Source organism: Hyla sarda, chromosome 5 (assembly GCF_029499605.1).
Source record: "Hyla sarda isolate aHylSar1 chromosome 5, aHylSar1.hap1, whole genome shotgun sequence".
Classification (NCBI taxonomy): domain Eukaryota; kingdom Metazoa; phylum Chordata; class Amphibia; order Anura; family Hylidae; genus Hyla; species Hyla sarda.
The window spans coordinates 144,434,126-144,456,031 of record NC_079193.1 but is presented as its reverse complement, the minus strand read 5'-3'; the positions used below and the strand labels follow the sequence as shown (position 1 = coordinate 144,456,031).

The 21,906-nt window shown below is 42.6% G+C and overlaps 1 protein-coding gene across 2 annotated transcripts in view; it reads right to left on the bottom strand.

Moving 5' to 3' along the window:
- The window catches only part of NPSR1 (neuropeptide S receptor 1), a 199,996-nt gene that overhangs the window by 144,827 nt on the left and 33,263 nt on the right, over positions 1-21,906 (bottom strand). For both annotated transcript variants that reach the window (XM_056520441.1, XM_056520440.1), the window contains exon 2: positions 14,583-14,724. In XM_056520441.1, the coding sequence (XP_056376416.1) occupies positions 14,583-14,724 (142 nt within the window). The remainder of the gene's footprint in view (positions 1-14,582; positions 14,725-21,906) is intronic.

The window sequence follows — 21,906 nt, the reverse complement described above, 5'->3', positions numbered from 1 at the left end:
ATGGGAGATTTTAACTATCCAGACATAGATTGGGGTCAGGGGTTTGCTAAAACTTCAAAGGGGCGACAATTCCTAAATTTATTGCAGGATAATTTTATGGGCCAGTTTGTGGAGGACTCAACAATAAGTGATGCCTTGTTGGATCTGATCATTTCTAACAACCCAGAGCTGGTTGGTAATGTAACTGTGCGGGAAAACCTTGGTAATAGCGACCACAATATAGTTACTTTTGATTTAAAGGAAATCTGTCATCAGAATCACCCGCACTAAACCTGTTACACAGGCTTGTAGTGCGGGTGATCCTGATTAAAAAGCTCCTTACCTGGTTAAAAATGGTTCAGCGCTTCTTAAGATATCTATATTTTTAGTTTTCTGTTATTCCCTGGCTTGGGACTCAGTGGGAGGTGTTACCATCTAGGACTCGGCCACACGTCATTCTAGCTGGGCGGAGCTGCCGCCCGGCTCATGAATATTCATGAACTTATCCTCCTGGTCTAATTCTTCTTTCTCGGTCTGTTTGTGAATAAATACACCCTCCGTCCCTCCCTTCCTCCCACCCCCGGCTTTTCACTTATGCAGCCCGTCTTCTTACTTGTATAGGGCCGCAGCTTGAGTGAAGCCGGGGCGAGAACGCCGCTTCCGGGTGTACGGAACGCGGCGCATGCGCGGCCCTCCACACCAGACTGAGAAAGAAGAATTAGACCAGGAGGATAAGTTCATGAATATTCATGAGCCGGGCGGCAACTCCGCCCAGCTAGAATGACGTGTGGCCGAGTCCCAGATGATAACACCTCCCACTGAGTCCCAAGCCAGGGAATAACAGAAAACTAAAAATATAGATATCTTAAGAACCGCTGAACCATTTTTATCCAGGTAAGGAGCGTTTTAATCAGGATCACCCGCACTACAAGCCTGTGTAACAGGTTTAGTGCGGGTGATTCTGATGACAGATTTCCTTTAAAATGTAGAAAATAAAGACAGACGGGGAAGACAAAAACATATAACTTTAAAAAAAACTAATTTCCCTGGGCTGAGGGCTGCACTACAGGACATAGACTGGGGGGAGGTGTTGTCAAACACTGATACAGAAGGTAAATGGGAAATTTTTAAATCAACTCTAAATAACTATAAAGCTAAATATATACCAAAGGGGAACAAATATAAACGATTAAAACTAAATCCTACATGGCTGACAAATTATGTTAAAAGAGCAATAAACAACAAAAAAATAGCCTTCAAAAAACACAAATCTGAGGGGTCAGCTATAACATTTAAACAGTACAAAGAGCTTAATAAAATCTGTAAAATTTTATAAAAACAGCAAAAATTCAAAATGAGAGACAGGTGGCCAAAGAAAGCAAAACTAATCCTAAATATTTTTTTTAGATATATAAATGCAAAAAAACCAAGGACAAAGTATGTAGGACTCCTTAATAATAATAATGGGGAGGTTGTCACAGGCGATCAAGAGAAGGCGGAGCTACTGAATGGGTTCTTTAGTTCTGTATATACTAGGGAAGAAGGAGGAGCTGATATTGGCCAGGTCAATGCTGGTAACACATCATGTAATGTACTGAACTGGCTTAATGTAGAGATGGTACAAGGTAAGTTAAGTAAAGTAAATGTAAGCAAATCTCCAGGACCAGATGGATTACACCCAAGAGTTCTTAGAGAGGTAAGTTCAGTAATATCTGTACCCCTGTTCACGATATTTAGAGATTCTCTGGTGTCTGATATTGTGCCAAGGGACTGTCGCAAGGTGAATGTGGTACCAATCTTCAAGAAGGGCTCTAGGTCTTCCTCAGGAAACTATAGACCGGTAAGTTTAAAGGGGTTCTCCGGTGCTTAAACATCTTATCCCCTATCCAAAGGATAGGGAATAAGATGCCTGATCGCTGGAGTCCCGCCCTTGGGGACCCCCAGGATCATGCACGCGGCACCCCGTTTGTAATCAGTGCTGATTATGGTTGACCGCAGGGCGGGCAGCGTGTGACGTCACGCCTCCGCCCCCGTGTGACGTCACGCTCCGCCCCTCAATGCAAGCCTACGGGAGGGGGCGTGATAGCTATCACGCCCCCTCCCGTCGGCTTGCATTGAGGGGCGGAGCATGACGTCACACGGGGGCGGAAGCGTGACGTCACATGCCGCTGGCACTGCGGTCGCAAGTAATCAGTTCCGCAGCGAACACGCTCTGGGCACTGATTACAAACGGGGTGCCGCGTGCATGATCCCAGGGGTCCCCAGCGGCGGGACTCCCGCGATCAGGCATCTTATCCCCTATCCTTTGGATAGGGGATAAGATGTTTAAGCACCGGAGTACCCCTTTAACGTGCATTGTGGGTAAATTGTTTGAAGGACTTATAAGGGATTACATACAGGAATACATAGGGGATAATTGTATTATAAGTGATAGCCAGCATGGGTTTACTAAGGATAGAAGTTGTCAAACCAATCTAATTTGCTTTTATGAAGAGGTGAGTAGAAGCCTTGACAGAGGAATGGCTGTGGATATAGTGTTTCTGGATTTTGCTAAAGCGTTTGATACTGTCCCTCATAGACATCTGACAGGTAAGTTAAGGTCTTTGGGCTTGGAAACTTTAGTTTGTAACTGGATTGAACACTGGCTCATGGATCGTACCCAGAGAGTGGTGGTCAATGATTCGTACTCTGATTGGTCCCCGGTTATTAGTGGTGTACCCCAAGGTTCAGCACTGGGACCGCTGTTGTTTAATTTATTTATCAATGATACAGAGGATGGCATTAACAGCTCTGTTTCTATCTTTGCAGATGACACCAAGCTTTGTAGCACGGTACAGTCTATAGAGGATGTGCATAAGTTACAAGATGACTTGGATAGACTAAGTGTCTGGGCATCCACTTGGCAAATGAGGTTCAGTGTGGATAAATATAAAGTTATGCATCTGGGTACTAATAACATGCATGCATCGTATGTCTTAGGGGGGATTAAACTGGCAGAGTCACTGGTAGAGAAGGATCTGGGTGTACTTGTAGATCACAGACTACAGAATTGCATGCAATGTCAGGCTGCTGCTTCCAAGGCCGGCAGGATATTGTCATGTATCAAAAGAGGCATGGACTCAAGGGACAGGGACATAATACTCCCCCTTTATAAACCATTGGTGCGGCCTCACCTGGAATATGCTGTTCAGTTTTGGTCACCAGTCCATAAAAGGGACACTGTGGAGCTGGAAAGGGTGGAGAGACACGCGACTAAACTAATATGGGGCATGGAACATCTTAGCTATGAGGAGCGATTAAAGGAGTTACAATTGTTTAGTCTTGAGAAGAGACGTTTAAGGGGGGATATGATAAACGTATATAAATATATTAATGGCCCATACAAAACATATGGAGAAAAACTGTTCCAGGTAAAGCCCCCTCAAAGGACAAGGAGGCACTCCCTCCGTTTGGAGAAGAAAGGGTTTAGTCTCAAGGGGCGACACGCCTTCTTTACCATAAGAGCTGTGAATTTATGGAACAGTCTACCTCAGGAACTAGTCACAGCAGGAACGATTAATACATTTAAAACAGGGTTAGATACATTCCTGGAACAAAATAACATTAATGCTTATGCAGAAATGTAAAATCCCATCCCTTCCCCCAATATATCACCATACCCCTACCCTTCAATTCCCTGGTTGAACTTGATGGACGTATGTCTTTTTTCGACTGTTCTAACTATGTAACTATGTACTAACTATGTAACTATGTTACAATGCACTAAGTAATATGTAACCTTAAAAAAAGTAAGATGTAGCATATTTGCTCCATTCATTAAATACTTAGTACAAGTTGAATATGCTCTATGCTTACGTGCTAGCAAGTTACTGTACCTATTTATATGCACTGAAATCATAGCATCAAGTGCTAGAGTGCTATGGTATAATTATTGTCATTAACCTTCTAAGCACTAGGACTCTGCAAATATCTTCAAAGGGAGTAATAAAATATAAAATGTTTGCATAACTAACCACTCTCTGTGAAATAAAATGTAACTACAAAACATTTAGGCAGATGCAGTGGCGGTCCAGGGGGGGGGGGGCAACGGGGCAATTGCCCCCCCCCCCCCAAGATTTCTGCCCCCCGATTTCTAACATGGTGGAGTGGGAGCTGTCAGCTCCCGCTCCACCATTCACTCATTAGTTTACCCTTCTCGCTGGGACGTGATCGGCGATCAACGGCAGGCCGGCGCGATGACGTCACATTATCGCGCCGGCACCTGAAGATCCCATCACCGCGCCTCGGCACTAACCTATCTGCACAGTCTGTGCACGGAAGAAGAGAGCTGCTCAGCGGGGGAACGAAACAGAAGTGTATGTATTTTTTGTAAACTGTTTTGCACAACTTTATGGCACTGGGGTCAGGGGGCAATTTAAAAACTTAAGGGGTGCAAAAAGGATACATTTAATGTGAGAGGTGCCCATGACAGGGGGGCATTATATGTGAAGAGCACATGACAGGGGGTCCCCTGTCATGTGCTCTTCACATATAATGCCCCCTGTGCTGTGCCCCTCACATATAATGCCCCATCATCATCATGTGCCCTTCAGGTATAATGCTTCTGTCATGTGTCCCTCACATATGATGCCCCCTGTGGGGCAGGACAGGGGGCATTATATGTGAGGGGCACGTCACTGGGGGCATTATATGTTAAGGGCACAGGAAAGGGGGCAGTATATGTGAGGGGCACATGATGAGAGCATTATATGAGGGACACAGCTCAGGGGGCATTATATGTAAGGGGCATAGCACAAGGGCATTATATGTAAGGGGCACAGCACAGGGTCATTATATGTAAGGGGCACAGCACAGGGGCATTATATGTAAGGGGCATTATATGTAAGGGGCACAGCACAGGGGCATTATATGTAAGGGGTACAGCACAGGGGCATTATATGTAAGGGGCACAGCACAGGGGCATTATATGTAAGGGGCACAGCACATGGGCATTATATGTAAGGGGCACAGCACAGGGGGCATTATATGTAAGGGGCACAGGGGCATTATATGTAAGGGGCACAGCACAGGGGCATTATATGTAAGGGGCACAGCACAGGGGCATTATATGTAAGGGGCACAGAACAGGGGGCATTATATGTAAGGGGCACAGCACAGGGGCATTATATGTAAGGGGCACAGCACAGGGGGCATTATATGTAAGGGGCACAGCACAGGGGGCATTATATGTAAGGGACACGGCACAGGGGCATTATATGTAAGGGGCACAGCACGGGGGCATTATATGTAAGGGGCACAGCACAGGGGGACATTATATGTAAGGGGCACAGCACAGGGGGCATTATATGTGAGGGGCACAGGACAGAGGGCATTATATGTGAATGGCACAGCGTAGGTGGCATTATATGTTAGGTGCACAGGACAGAGGGCATTTTTATTATGTGGGGCGAACAGGACAGACATTATTAATATTACGGGGGCGCAGGAGGGGCGATAATTAGTATATGTGGGGGCACATGATGGGGCATTATTACTTAATGTGAAGGCACAGAGTGTTTTGCATTTTAGAGGTATGGTGTATATTATAAAGGAATTTCAGGGTTGGTACGATTTTTATGGGCCACAATACATTACAGTATTGTATTCAGAGGGTGCACTGCACGGCAAGGTTATATTCAAATGGTACAGTGTGTGGTAGTTTTATATTCAGAGAGCGCAGTGTATGATAGTATTATATTCAGAGGATACAGTGTGTGGTAGTATTATATTCAGAGGGTGCAGTGTGTGGTAGTATTATATTCAGAGGGTGCAGTGTGGGGTATTCAGAGGATACAGTGTTTAGCAGTATTATAGTAATTATTGTTTTCATATAGAGGATCAGAATCCGCTGACAAATTAAGGAGTCATCGGGGTGTCATTTTCTGCAGAGAGAAGATTTAGCTGACAAAGTCACAGCGGTATGTACCATCAAAGCTGTCACCTGTAGTCACTCATATCTTTGTGTATTCGCCTCACTATGTCCCATCAGAGCCGTAGTCACTTGTAAGTTTTGCAGTTTTCAAGGGTGAAACAACAACTCCCAGCATAACCTTACCACTACTTAGGTCATACTGGGAACGGTAGTTTTAAATGGTAAAAACTTCTTTAGCACTTTCCCATTCTGTGACAATTGGTATATTTGATTATTATACTGGAAATCATTTTCTGCAGCGTGCTACACCACGGGCATCACAACTATACTCACAACTATACTGCCAACCTAATGTGGGGGAACTATACTGCCAACCTAATTGGGGGGGGGGGACTACAACCTAATGTGGGGGAACTATACTGTCAAACTAATGGGGGGGGGGAACTACAACCTAATGTGGGGGAACATACTGCCAATCTAATGTGGGGGAACTACAACCTAATGTGGGGGAACTATACTGCCAATCTAATTGGGGGGGACTACAACCTAATGTGGGGGAACTATACTGCCAACCTAATTGGGGGGGGGGACTACAACTTAATGTGGGGAAACTATAATGCCAACCTAATGTGGGGAAACTTACAACCAAATATGGGGGAACTACAACCTAATGTGGGGGTACTATACTGCCAACCTAATGGGGGGGGGACTACAACCTAATGTGGGGGAACTATACTGCCAACCTAATGGGAGGGGGACGGACTACAACCTAATGTGGGGGAAGTATACTGTCAAACTAATGGGGGGGGACTACAACCTAATGTGGGGGAACATACTGCCAACCTAATGTGGGGGAACTACAACCTAATGTGGTGGAACTATACTGCCAACCTAATTGGGGGGGACTACAACCTAATGTGGGGGGGGGGGGAACTACAACCTAATGTGGGGGAACATACTGCCAACCTAATGGGGGGGAACTATAACTTAATGTGGGGAAACTATACTGCCAACCTAATGTGGGGAAACTACAACCAAATGGGGGGGAACTATACTGCCAACCTAATGGGGGGGGGGAATACAACCTAATGTGGGGGAACATACTGCCAACCTAATGTGGGGGAACTACAAACCAATGTGGGGGAACTATACTGCCAACCTAATGTGGGGGAACTACAACCTAATGTGGGGGAACTATGCTGCCTTCCTAGTGTGGGGGAACTGGGAACTATGCTGCCTACCTAGTGTGGGGGCACTATTCTGCATGCATACTTAAAGGGGTACTCCAGTGCCCCGGCGTTCTGAACATTTTGTTCCAACCCCTGGGTGCAGGCTGCGGGGGTTATGATGTCATAGCCACGCCCCTTGTGACATCACACGGCACCTCCTCAATGCAAGTCTATGGGAGGGGGCGTGTCGACCAGCGCATGATACTCTAATAGTGCCCCTCCCGAGACTAGACTCTGGATCGGCCCCTGGGCAGATGTAGGTTTTCATGACATATTACATGCTGGTATAATTAGGGCTCAATCATATAAATGTAAACTGACTGCAAACCTACATCATCTATTGGACTACACCGCACATTAAAAGACTAGATGTTATCTATTTAAAAAAAAAAAAAATAGTTATTACAATACAATTAAAGAGTAAGCAATATAACAATTGTATATCTCTAGTTACAACCACTTATACAATTATTGTAAATTTTATGAATTTCTATTTTCAGTTCACAATGCTTACTTGATAAAACCAGCATAAAAAATGCCTTTGCGTAAAATAAAAATTAGCTACTAATCTAAGCCATAAAATGGGCATGCAAGCCTAGATAAATCCCCCCGAATGATGTTTATACTCTAATCCTAACCCAAGAGGCTGCATATGTCCAAAAATTGGGGCCAAAAAGTCAATAGGTCTTCCAACTACTCCATCTCCAAATCACAATAGTCTGCAAGCAAGTCATGTGATCAGAAGTGGCCCCAATATTTTCAGACATGTTCTGCCACCGGGAAAGGGGGACCCTTTAAGGCTAGTCAGCAAATGTATGTGAAACATTTTTGCAAAAACTTTGAGGCCAAATCCCTTTTCAGTCTGTGTATGTTAAAACTGACCCAGTGACTACAAAAAAATACATTTCATTAAATAATTTAAAGAGGATGTTTGTGATTATATGTGCACACAGCTGAATGCAGCCAGGGCGATGTTAGGTACACATATTGTAATGGTAAAAGTAATGTCGTAGGACATGTTGCTTTTATCCTGATATGTCTAGCCTTCAGTTTAAATGGACTGAAATACTTGAAGTTTTTTTTTTACTAGAAAATGTATGTAAAGGTCACTTTGCGAGAAGAGGGGAAGGGTGAGTTCTGAATGGTCTGACCCTGTCTTTGCTGTAATCCTGTCTGTGATTATTAGGAGTATACAGCTTAGGTAGTGTAAGTTTCTTAGTGGCCAGAATACAAACCGAAAGATTTTAAGATTATTTTATAATATGTTGGATGAAAATGTGTAAAATACTATTTTAAAATATGCTGATGCCAAATGTCCTACATAAGTCCTTCCCCAACAGGTTCAGCAGGCAGTGACACCCACTTGCATCGTGGCTCCACTACACTCCTGATCAGATCCCTTTATCTCTCTGAGGGTACATTCACACTACAGAATTCCCGCGAAATTCCATGGGCAGAATTTTGTGATTCTTTGCATGGATACCGCGAGCACTGCATAGCTGTCAATGGTGAAGGCTCAGTGCCCCGCGGCCCTAGCGCCGAAGTATCTTCGTCGTCCACTGCCAGACAGAATCTCCGCTCACTGAATGAATACTTCTGTTTTTACAGAAGAAAAAGAAGGAAAAGGACCTCCATTAGGGAGGAAGACTAATGAAATGTTTGATGCATGTGTCTTTACAGAGGAAGAGGTTCTATGTTTGCTATCTAAAGTGAAGACAAATAAATCACAGGGGCCTGATGGGATACACCCAAAATTATTAGCTTAGTGGTGAGCTAGCAAAACCGTTAACAGATTTATTTAACCAATCACTGGTAACAATTATTTAACCAATCACTGGAAGATTGGAATTTGGCAAGTCTGACATCAATAGTGGGGAAATTAATGGAAACCCTACTAAAGGATAGGATTGTGGTACATCTAAAATCTCATGGATTGCAAGATGAAAAACAACATGGGTTTACTTCAGGGAGATAATGTCAAACAAATCTTATTGATTTTTTTGACTGGGTGACTAAAATAATAGATGGCGGAGGGGCAGTAGACATCGCATATCTAGATTTTAGTAAGGCTTTTGACACTGTCCCACATAGAAGACTTATCAATAAACTACAGTCATTGAGCGTGGACTTCCATATTGTTAAGTGGATTAGACAGTGGCTAAGTAACAGACAACAGAGTGTTGTAGTCAATGGAGAATATTCAGAACAAGGTCTTGTCACCAGTGGGGTACCTCAGGGATCTGTACTGGGATCAATATTGTTTAATATCTTCATTAGTGATATCGCAAAAGGTCTCGATGGTAAGGTGTGTCTTTTTGCTGATGACACAAAGATATGAACAGGGTTGATATTCCTGGAGGGATACGCCAAATGGAAAAGAATTTAGGAAAACTAGAAGAATGGTCAGAACTCTGGCAACTGAAATTTAATGTGGATAAGTGCAAGATAATGCACCTGGGGCGTAAAAACCCTCGGGCAGAATATAGAATATTTGAGAGTCCTGACCTCAGTATCTGAGGAAAGGGATTTAGGAGTAATTATTTCAGAATACATAAAGGTAGGAAGACAATGTAATAGAGCAGCAGAAAATGCTAGCAGAATGCTTGGATGTATAGGGAGAGGTATAAGCAATAGAAAGAGAAGTGATCATGCCGCTGTACAGAACACTGGTGAGGCCTCACTTGGAGTATTGTGCGCAGTACTGGAGGCCGTATCTCCAAAAGGATATAGATTCTCTAGAGAGAGTTAAGAGAAGAGCTACTAAACTAGTACATGGATTGCAGGATAAAACTTACCAGGAAAGGTTAAAGGACCTTAACATGTATACCTTGGAAGAAAGAAGAGATAGAGGGGATATGATAGAGACTTTTAAATATATAAAGGGAATCAACATGGTAAAGGAGGAGAGCATATTTAACCTCTTAAGGATTCAGGGCGTTTCTGTACGCCCTGAGCCCGGTCCCGCTGTTTAAAACGGGGTCACGGCATGACCCCGCATCACACGGGGTCGGTCCCAGCTGCTAGTTATAGCCGGGATCCTGGGCTAATAGTGCGTGCCTCCGATCGTTGTGCTGCACGCTATTAACCCTTCAGACGCGGTGATCAAAGTTGACGCCGCGTCTGAAAGTGAAAGTAAACGCCGGGAAGGCAGTCAGGCTGATTGGGACATTGCGATAAAATTGCGATGTCCCGATCAGCTAGGACACAAGCGGAGACCCCCTTACCTTGCTCCGTCGTGTCCGATCGGTGTTTGATTGCTCCAAGCCTGAGCTGAGGCTTGAGCAATCGAGCCCCTATCTTGGTGATCCATGCAAAGCTATGGCTTTGCAGGGATCAGTGTAAAAGATCAGTGTGTGCAGTGTTATAGGTCCATCATAGAATTCCAAAGTCCATCATAGCGTATTTTGGTCACTTTTTACATCATAAAAAAATGAATAAAAAGCGATCAAAAAGTCTGATCAATGCAATTGATCCGATAAAAATTTCAGCATACGGCGCAAAAAATGAGCCCTCATACTGGCCCGTACGCGGAAAAATAAAAAGTTATAGGGGTCAGAGGATGACAATTTTAAACGTATACATTTTCCTGCATGTAGTTATGATTTTTTTCAGAAGTACGACAAAATCAAACCTTTATAAATAGCATATCATTTTAACCGTATGAACCTACAGAATAATGATAAGGTGTCATTTTTACCAAAAAATGCACTGCGTAGAAACGGAAGCCCCCAAAAGTTACAAAACAACATTTTTTCTTCAATTATGTCGCACAATGAATTTTTGGGTAAAATAATTAATGTCACTGCAAAGTAGAATTGGTGGCACAAAAAAATAAGCCATCATATGTAATTTTATATGCAAAATTGAAAGCGTTATGATTTTTAAAAGGTGATGAGGAAAAAATGAAATAGCAAAAACGGAAAAAGGCGGAGTCCGTAAGAGGGGTTAAAAGAAGAAAAACTACCACAAGACGACATAGTTTTAAATTAGAGGGGCAAAGGTTGCTGCAGTAATATCAGGAAGTAATACTTTACTGAGAGAGTAGTGGATGCATGGAATAGCCTTCCTGCGGAAGTGGTCGCTGCAAATACAGTGTAGGAGTTTAAACATGCATGGGATAAGCATAAGGCTATCCTTCATATAAGATAGGACCAGGAACTATTCATAGTATTCAGATTATTAAGCAGACTAGATGGGCCAAATGGTTCTTATCTGCCGACACATTCTATGTTTCTGTTTTTAGATTCCGCAGTGTGAACGCACCCTGACACCTCAAGCCTCCTACTGTCTCTTCCTGATACCCTAATTCTCTTGCTGTCTCTATGACACCTCCTGATGTCTCCCTAGCACTCCCTGGGATCGAAACAATACGGATTTGTATAAAAGAATTTGTCTAGAAAGAAAAAGCACAATCATTGCTCACTATTGTATACATCCTGTGGACACAATTTAAATGGCGCATAGAAAAGGAAAGTCCTGATAGGACAAATATAAGTGAAGCATATATATATAATATATATAAATACATAAATATAAATCCAGCACAGGTCACACCGCTTGCCTATAAAGTTTATAGTGACTAGCCCTCAAGGAAAAAGAAGAGTAAAATATGCAGGAGAAATTAAAAGGCACGTCATAGATTTCTGCATTGTAGTCCACATGCCATGAGATTTTGAGAATAGTTCATATTTATTTTTATAATGTTTTCAAAATCAGAAGTGATAAACAAAGAAAACTATAAACAAAAAATGTGCCTCTTTTCTAATTATTGACTTTCAAATAATGATCCAAAATACTGACCCCATTACTGCCAAATACCTAAATATTGTTCACATAATGTGTATTTATGTGGATATTATGTGAAAAATTTACTACATAATAAAAAAATATATATATGGTTTTTTTTTTCCTAAATGCACTCTTGCCTTTGACTGAATGAAAAAAATCTACAAAAAGTGCCACAAAACACTGTGTGGGAAACCCCCCCCCCCCCCCCCCTTAGACTTGGTTTACATGTAGTCCCTTGGCCAGCATTTTTGTCAAAACCGGTAGTGGTTCCAAAACTCATCAAAGGTTCAAATCTTCTATGAATATTTTCTCAATATTAGATGCTTTCCTGATTTTGGCTTAAAATATTGAACAAAATACATATGATCCCAGTAGTGATAAACAAGGTCCTTGTACCCTATACATCCAGACTTCTACATTAACCTGTAATTCAAACACACAATCCACATGTACAAGCTCAAGTAATATACTAGTTCTTATCCAGTATTTGGTAAATATTATTTATCACTAAAATACACAAATAATTCTAAATGTGTAATAAAGTGTATTTCTGCTTTTCTTGTAGAAGAGATTTAAGTTGCACAGAAACGGTAGAAAGCAATCAATTCCAACAAGATGTGTGCCAAAGACAGGCAAAGACATATGTTAGAAATTGATTTCAACTGTGAAATAGTGCGAATCAATTATGTTGTAAAATATAGGTTTTTGACAGAATTAAGCATCATTTCAACATTATATTGTGACATTTCCATGTATATTATTTAGCATTTAGTAAAGTTTATATTCTGTCATAAAATTTAAATGCACATTTGTGTTTGCATTTGTAATTTTGTAGTGATAAAAATGTGAATTTAGGGGGTATTTACCAGACTGGCATTTCACATGCTGGTCTAAAGCAATCCTCACATGGGAGGCAGAATTCCACTAAAATGTCTGCCTAAAATTACCACGCCCCTTTTACGCAACCCCCCTCCCCCCCCCCCCCACTACCCACCCACTCTGCGAGTGTGGTGCTAAAAAATTTAATATTCTTTGTGCACATCAGGTGCTTATCCAAAAATTGTGCACACATAAATGCACACATAGATATTTCCCCAAAATGTGAAAACTAGCAGACTAGTAAGATATCAAAATACAGTATTAGAAATCTCCACAAAAATTTTTTTTAAATCAGGTTATCAATCATTTTTGTTTACTAAATATGGTTAAAGAATTTGTAAGCTATTATGCCATTTTCCTCCTCACCTTCTAAAATCCATAACACTTTTATATTTCCATCTACAGGCCAGATCTCAGACCAGAGCAGAAGATGCCGGGAGACGGCCGGAGGCAGGTGAGGGAACCTCTGGCCGCCATTACTGCTGACCGGATCCCTGCGGCAGTGCTGTGTCATCTATTTTAACATGCGCATTATGCCATGATCTATATTGATTACGGCATCTGAGGGGTTAATGGCGGACATCCGCGCAATCACGCATATCCGCCATTACCGGCAGGTCCCCGGCTGCTGATAGCACGATGCTCGTGGTCATACAAATGATGTAAATGTATGTCCTGGTGCACTAAGTACTACCGCACCAGGACTAACATTTACCTTCATGGTCGTTAAGGGGTTAAGAAAGTTATAGCATAAATCTCGCAAAATTACATTGTCTATTCTGTCTTCACATGTTGATGAACAATTTGCCTTTTGTTTACAGGACAGACATATCGTATGTGCAATCTGTACAGCTGCATAAGTTTAATAGTACAAAATATCAATAGTGACCTATTCTCTCTATTAGAATTGAGTAGTCAATGGTTACCAAATCCCTCATCAAATTTCTACTTCTGCCCAGGAAACCCTGTAACAGTTAGCAGCAAGCCAACTCTGTGTACAACAGCATTGGTTTGCTGTGTAGTGGGGGGAAAGACTCTCAAAGGTAGGTTCATTGTGGCGGGCCCAAGTATGATAAAGTAAAAGCTGATTCAGACAGAACTAGTTCTGTCCAAACAAAGCTTTTTGTTAGGGTGTGGCACAACCAAGCTTTTTCAAAGTTCACTCTTCTCTAGTATGCAATATATTGGGGGATATTTATCAAAGTTGTCTATGTCCCGCATCAATATAGACCAAACTACAGAGGGTTAGTCTGGTCTATTGTGCACCTAATTTATCAAATGACGCAAGGCTCTTGATAAATTCTGTGCACAGGCTGCATGATCTATGTTTTAGTCTATATTTAAACCTGCTCCAACATGGTCTGACATTTCGGAGTACTTTCAGCCTATGCGACTTGTCGCTGAAAAGTCGCTTTTGATAAATTCAGCACCAATGCATTTTTCAATGCATTTCAGTCTAAAATAGACTTGCATGCATCATGTTCTAAAAATCCTCTAGGGCAAAAGTCGCAGAAAAGTCGCACAGATTTAGACTGCGACTTTCTGTGCGACAAATTTAGACAAGAAAAACCAGTCTAAATCCTTTGATAAATCTCCCCCACTGTCTGTATATATTTTCTGTGTGCGAACATACCCTTATGTCTGATCCTTGATGGTCCAATGTGATTTTTGTAATAACATATTTGGTACTATAGATGTAATTTATGACATACAAAAAGTATATCCTAACTATCAGTCCTAATTTCAATACCAGATGTATAAGAATCTATTAATTATGGTAACCTCATTTTTTTTACCTGTAATTGCGAGTTGCGTAACAAAAAATGTCATGCGAGACTTTCTCCTTCGAATCCTCTCCTTCCATGTAAGGTACAAGACTACTGAATTTCCAACCATGATAAAGACAAACAAAATCCAAAGCGTAATGAGCTGTTCAGTCTACAAAAAAAATAAATAAAAATACATTACTTTAATTGCATAAACTTGCATAAACAAAACGACTTATAAATTGCTGGGGGTAAAAAATATGCAAATTATCAAGACATGAAAATTATTTATACTATTATTTACCCCCCCAAAAAAAAGAAAGGATTTTCCAGTCTCAAATAGTCTAGCTTATTTTTTATATTTTGTAAACAATGAATATTGACACTTCATCAAGATACTTTATCAAGAAAGAACATTTTTATTCAACAAGTTTAAGACATATTTTAAAGTAAACTGTCAGCCTGTTCACCCACAATAATCCCAATACAGTGGGTTATAGTGGGGGTGAACAAGATTCCATAGATTCACTTACTGAATTCCGTCCACTGGTTGCTGAGATAGTTGCCTCGGATGTTCTGTTGCTCCATCCAGGGAATTGTACACTGGAGGTGGGGCCCGCTGGTTGGCCACCGCTGCCTTTCTCTGTCAGGTCCTAATCCCGCCCCCCGCAATTTGAATATTTATTTTCTTCAACTCCACGTCCTAGTGATGTGGAGTCATAGGTCACGTGAGCACAGCGCTCTGTCAGCAGAGCTCAAATGCCAGAAGATTTCAACCAGCTCTCATGTCCTGGTGACATGAAAGCTCTGCATAATATGAACGCTTTGTGCATCACATGACCTGTGACTTGTAAAGGGTCATGGCAGGTGGTGGATCCTCTGGGCCTGTGTGAATGATGACATGAGCTGTGCCAGGGAGCGGAGTCTAAGGTGCCGCTGGTTTTCACCAGAGCCCGCCGCAAAGCGGGATCGTCTTGCTGTGGCAGGCAGCACCCAGGTCGCTACCCCTGGCACGACTCGTCCACAACGGTAGCTGGGAGGTGGCGTGGCACAGAAGGAGACTGGCAGGATGTGGCAAGATGGCAGTAGGTCAGGGCAGGAACACAGGTACAGGGAAGATAAGGTAGCAAGGAACAGGTACACGGTAAAAGGGACACAGACTTACACTATGGCACAAGGTAACCAAAGATCCGGCAGGGAACCTAGGGAGGAGCTGATATTTAAAGACAGGGTACAGGTGTAGACACTTTTATTAATTGAGGACTAGCCCTTTAAGAAAAAGAGCTACGGCGCACGTGTGGCCTAGGAGGCGGGGGCACGCGCGCCGGGGCTGCGAGGGCACGGAGAGGAGGAAGATGAGGGAGGTGACTAACATGCTGGGATTCGCATGCGGGCGCATCCCACAATGCGAATCCTAGCCCCACCGGTAGCGGATACAGAAGCAGAGAGCGCTGGCGGCTGTCATATCTGGCCGGAGCTCAGGTGTTACAGTAGCCCCCCCCTTTGGTCTCCCCCTCTTCTTTGGAATTCAAAAAGTTCCCCACTACATGAGGCCAGGGGGTTTCTGGATTGGGCAAAGGCTGTAAGGAACTTGCAGGCTTCTGTCAAGGAGTCTTCCGTCTTCTAAGATGACCAAGTGGCAAGGAAGAATGTCCCCAATTCAAGACTTTACCTCTGAGTTTAACAGGCACAGAAGATTTCACAGGGGTAACAAGACAGTGATCTTGGCAATATTGTCCCCAACAAGTGATTTAATCCAGTCAAGTTGTGGAGAATGACATTGAAGCAAGGAACACCAAGAACAAGCTGCGTAGTACAATGTGGTAGCACATAGAGCTCAATTTTTTCCTTATGCAATTTTTTCCTTATGCAAATTTCCTACTTCCGAAATTACACTTTACAGTTCAGATTTTGTCCATTAACAGAAGAGATGTAGAAGGGCTTGGCAAGACTAGACACTGGAAGACAGTGTTTATGGACCTGGGAGGCACCAATGAAGTTACCAGCGGAACCTGAGTCCAAAAGGCAGAGGCGATGAAAGACGTCAAGGCAGAGGAAAATACTACAACCAGGGTCAAGCGAGGAGGGAAGCCACACCTACTAGTCCAAGATGAGAGCGTTCTCCCGGACGCATAGGACGTATAGAACAGTCTTTTAGAAAGTGCTCCGGACTGGCACAATATAGGCACAAATTCTCATTGCGTTGACAGGATTTTTCCTGCTGTGTTAAGTGAAAACGGTCCACTTCCATAGCCTCTTCAGCAAGAGGCAAAGTAGAGAGTAGGGGTAGATGTTGGAACACGTGGGCCAGATGAGGTAAACGCCGTGTTCGGGCAGATTCTTTTTCCAAAGGAAGTTCCTCCTGCACATCAATTCGAGTGGCTAAATGTATACGTTCGCTCAGGTTAGCCGGAGAATCTCGTGCAGTGAGAGCATCCTTGATTCGAAAGTCCTTTTTTAAAGGTAGCACACAAGGCCTCATCGTTCCAAGAAAGTTCAGAAGCAAGAGTGCGGAACTGAACCGCGTAGTTGCCAACTGAGGAGTTCCCTTGGCAGAGGTTCAGAAGAGCTGTCTCGGCAGAGGAGGCTCGCGCGGGTTCTTCAAATACATTGCGGAATTCTGCAATGAAGGCTGACAGATTCAAGGAGACCAGATCTCTACGATCCCAGAGAGGAGTAGCCCAAGCCAAAGCTCTTCCAGACAGTAGACTGAACACAAACGCCACTTTAGAAGGCTCCGTTGGGAACAGATCCACCATGAGTTCAAGATGGAAAGAACACTGTGTTACAAAGCCTCTATACAGCTTGAGATCTCCATCATACTTAGGCAAGGACTGAGGCAAAGACAATTGAAGCTTGGTCCCAGGAGAAGCTGCAGACACAGGAGGAGGCTCAGGAAGGTGGCTGATGCTGTTGTAGTTGTTGCTGCTGAGCGGCAAGAAGCTGTTCCACCATGGCTGAGAGTTGATTCAGTTGTTGTGCCTGATGGGCCAACTGCTGCATCTGTTGAGCCGCGATGGTGGGAAGATCTGAGACATCTGGCAAAGGCACCCCAGCGGGATCCATGGCCGGATCTTAATGTAACAGGTCACGGCAGGTGGTGGATCCTCTGGGCCTGTGTGAATGATTATGTGAGTCGTGCCAGGAAGCGGAGTCTAAGGTGCTGCTGGTTTTCACCAGACCCCACCGCAAAGCAGGATGGTCTTGCTGCGACAGGTGGCACAGGTAGCAAGGAGGTGGTGTGGCACAGAAGGAGACTGGCAGGATGTGGCAAGATGGCAAAGGTCAGGGCAGTAACACTGGTGCAAAGAAGATAAGGTAGCAAGGAACAGGTACACAGTAACAGGGACACAGACTAACACTATGGCACAAGGTAACCAAAGATCCGGCAGGGAACCAAGGGAGGAGCTGATATTTAAAGACAGGGAACAGGTGTAGACACTTTGATTAATTGAGCACTAGCCCTTTAAGAGTAAGAGCTCCGGCGCGCACGCACCCTAGGAGGCGGGGGCACGTGTGCCGTGGCTGTGAGGACACGGAGAGGCAGAAGATGAGGGAGGTGAGTGATGGGCTGGTATTCGCAAGCGGGTGCCTCCCGCGATGCGAATCCCAGCCCCGCTGTCAGTGGGGACAGAAGCAGAGAGCGCTCACAGGTGACATGTCCGGCCAGAGCTCATGTGATACATGACTCCGTTCCACTAGGACGTGAAGTTGAAGAAAATGAATATTCAAATAGTGGTGGGCGGGATTAGGAACTGTAAAAGGAAGGCAGAGGCGGCCAGCCGGCAGGGCCTCACCTCAAGCGCGTAATTCCCTGGATGGAGCAATAAAACAAATGACAGACAGCGCTCCATAGTGTGATAACATTGTTGCACAAGATAATTGCACAAGGTAATTCAGGTGGGTTTCGTGCTTACTGCAATGGGTTACACTCCACCAAGTGCAACAATGGATCAAGGCGTAGAATGAAGATAAGGTGTCAGCAGCTACTCCACATCTCGTCAGGTATAACAAAAGTAGAACTCCAAGGTATGGACGGGATATACGGGCGCTCAAAAACCAGATAGTAGGACAAAAATGTTTGTTCATCCATAATGTAACGCGTTTCACAGCACAGCTACTTCATCAGGCATCTATATGGAGCAATGGAACTTCAGAGGCAAATATCTCAGCAACCAGTGGACAGAATTAAGTAAGTGTCCCCTCTATGGAATCCTGTTCACCCACACCATAATCCAGTGGGTTTAGTGTGGGTGAACAGGCTGACAGTTTTCCATTAAAATATGTCACACAGTTATTTCCACATAACATTACAAAGTTACAGTAAAGTCTATGCCAAATAATATTAATCTATCAGTAATGTGATTACTGTCTGGGTTACCGAATCCCTTAAAGGGGTAATCCAGAGGGAAACAATTTTTCTTCAAATCAACTGATGCCAGAAAGTTAAACAGATTAGCAAATTGATTCTATTTAAAAAAAAATTCTTGGATGAGATGTGCCCAAAACATTTTGGAATTGGGTATTTTTTTACGTTTATGCCATTCACCGTACGGGATCATTAACATTATGTTTTAATAATTCAGACATTTCCATATGCAGCGATACTAAATATGTGTTGTTGTTTTTTATTTGGGAAAGAGGTAGGGGCTTATGTGTTTTTTAAAACACTTTATTTTTTGTTTTTACTTTCACTATTTAAGTCTACATAGGGGACTTTTACTTGCATTACTTAGTGTTATCGGTGATCTGCTGGTAGAGCCTGGTTCAGCAGGCTCTAACAGCAGATAAAAGCTGGACCTGCGCAGAAAAAATGAGAAGAACAAACCGATTGGACCTCTACATACATGATGTGGGGCTGCTGATCAGTTAAGCGGACAGCCATTGTGCTGCTTAAGTGCAGTGATCGCTCTTGATCATGACGTTTAAGAGGTTAAAAGGGGAATGGCAAGATCGCCCTTCTCCATCATTGACTGTAAGTGCACTAACAGCTTATGAAGCTCCTGGGCTCACTTCACAGTCTAACCTGTGTGTTTCTTACCAGGGCACCAGGACCTACATTTGTGTCCGATGACCTTAAAGGAGTACTCTGGTGGAAAACACATTTTTTTAAATCAACTTGTGCCACAAACTTAAACAGATTTGTAAATTGTTTCAATTTAAAAATCTTAATCATTCCAGTACGTATTAGCTGTTAAATGCTCCAAATAAAGTTATATTTCTTTCTGGAGTTCTTTTCAGTCTGACCCCAGTGTTCTCTGCTGACACCTCTGTCCGTATCAGGAACTGTCCAGAGCAGGAGAGGTTTGCTAAGGGGATTTGCTTGTACTCTCGACAGTTCCTGACATGGACAGAGGTGTCAACAGAGAGCACTGTGGTCAGACTGAGAAGAATTCCAGAAAGAAATACAACTTCCTGTGGAGCATACAGCAGCTGATAAATACTGGAAGGATTAAAATTAAGATCACTGTTAAGCTTCAATATAAAAATCATGCCTAATATTTTAGCATCTACATCTAAAAACAGTAGGAGAGATTATAGATTGGATCTCTGCCTTCTGAGTTTACACCCTGTAGATCTATTGTAGAAATATGTTCACATGTTACAGAAATAACCTTATTTAGATGTATAGAATGGATTTTTCAGTCACAACAACCTGCAGAAATTCTACATAAACTAATAATAAGTATACAGATTGCATTTAAATGTACAAAGTGCACCACAATTTCTAGAAACATGGGGTCATGTTACCTTGACATAACTCCCGTTTCCCATATGAGCACAAGACACTTCAAATAAATTATGTGATTTGAAGAACTAGAGTTGAGCGAACCGAGCTCCTGAACCCGAATTCTATCCAAACTTTGGGGGTTTGCTGAACTTTCCAACATTGAAGAGGCTGAGCTGTGCCCGCAGCTAGACAGGGCTACTGTGTCAATCAGACAAGTTGCTGATCGTATAGAAGTCTAGAGATCTCTTGAGGAAGGAGTAGGACCCTATGCTATCAACAAGTTTTGACATGATTGACATGTGTCTGATTGACCTGTGTTTTTTTTTAATTTAGGGCTTGTGGGGGAGTGTTTTTGTAATAAATATTTTTAACGTGTTGTGTTTAAAAAAAAATTACTTTATAGGCTTAGTAAGGGATTTAGTAGTTAGTTGTTAGCAGTATTGGAATAGTTATAGACGGTGTCCATTACTAAGCTGGGGCTTAGCTTTAGCCACAAAAACGTGTTTATCGTTTCTGTGGATTCCTCATGAAAAGGCATTGCCTTCTATGAAAACAGCAAGCTTCCACAGAGTTCTATGCATGAGCTGCATTTTTTTTAAGCATTTTAGGGTAGATGGGACATTTTGGTCACTAGTGGGATGTACTGTGACCAAAAAACTTATTATGGCATTGGGTATTTTTTGCAAGTATGTCGTTTGCTATACAGAATCAATAATGATTTTAATTGACTGAATATTTCTCCCTATGGGAATACTAAATTTGTTAATGTGTTGGTTGTTTTTTTTTTCTTTTTTTTTTTTTTTGCAGTTTGAAATTTTTATTCAGAGGTAACCTTTGACTAGATTTTACCCTTTGTAACTGATGGCAACACATGATTTATGGGGTAACGTAAGGTTTCTCACCACATTCAGAGGTCCTCCTGAGCTTCCACAATAATAAAATAGTTTTAAAAATGTTCATGCGCCTTATGTTAATGAGGTCCAAGTACTCATCAGGGTGAGACAGATATGGGCTGCATTAACTGCTACTTCTGCATGATTGACAGCCCAAATTTTCTTTGGTGGGGATTATTCAAAAGCTTTTTTTTTTATTATTTATATATTTATTTTACCTTTTTTTTTTTTTTTTTTTTCTTTTACACTATTTTAATCCCCATAGGGGACTTGTATAAGCCATCATTCTGCTTAAAGCTGAGTCCTTTAGTTGCAGAATGATAGGGTAACTTTATATTTCAGAGAGTATAAAAGGCAATTTAGGAATACAATTCCCAGTGTGGCCTGACTGTGCTTTACCCCCCCCCCAAGCCCCCTCCCCCCAAGGCTCGAGATTAAAGGGGGCATAGGCTGAATAGATAGAACAGACAGACAATAAAAAATGTCCTGCTCCCTGGCGCTGCCGCCTGTAAGGTGCTGCCCTAGGCACATTCTGACTTCCAATTTTATTCTATTTAACTGGTGGCAACACATTATATAGGGTAAAATAATGTTTCTCATGTCTGGATATCCTCCGGAGCATCCGCAATACTGCAGAAAATGAGTTTCAAAAGTGTCCTGCATTATATGCTATTGAGGTTAAAGTAGTCATCAAGGCATGTGGCATCCCTAGTAGTCACAGCACTCAGTG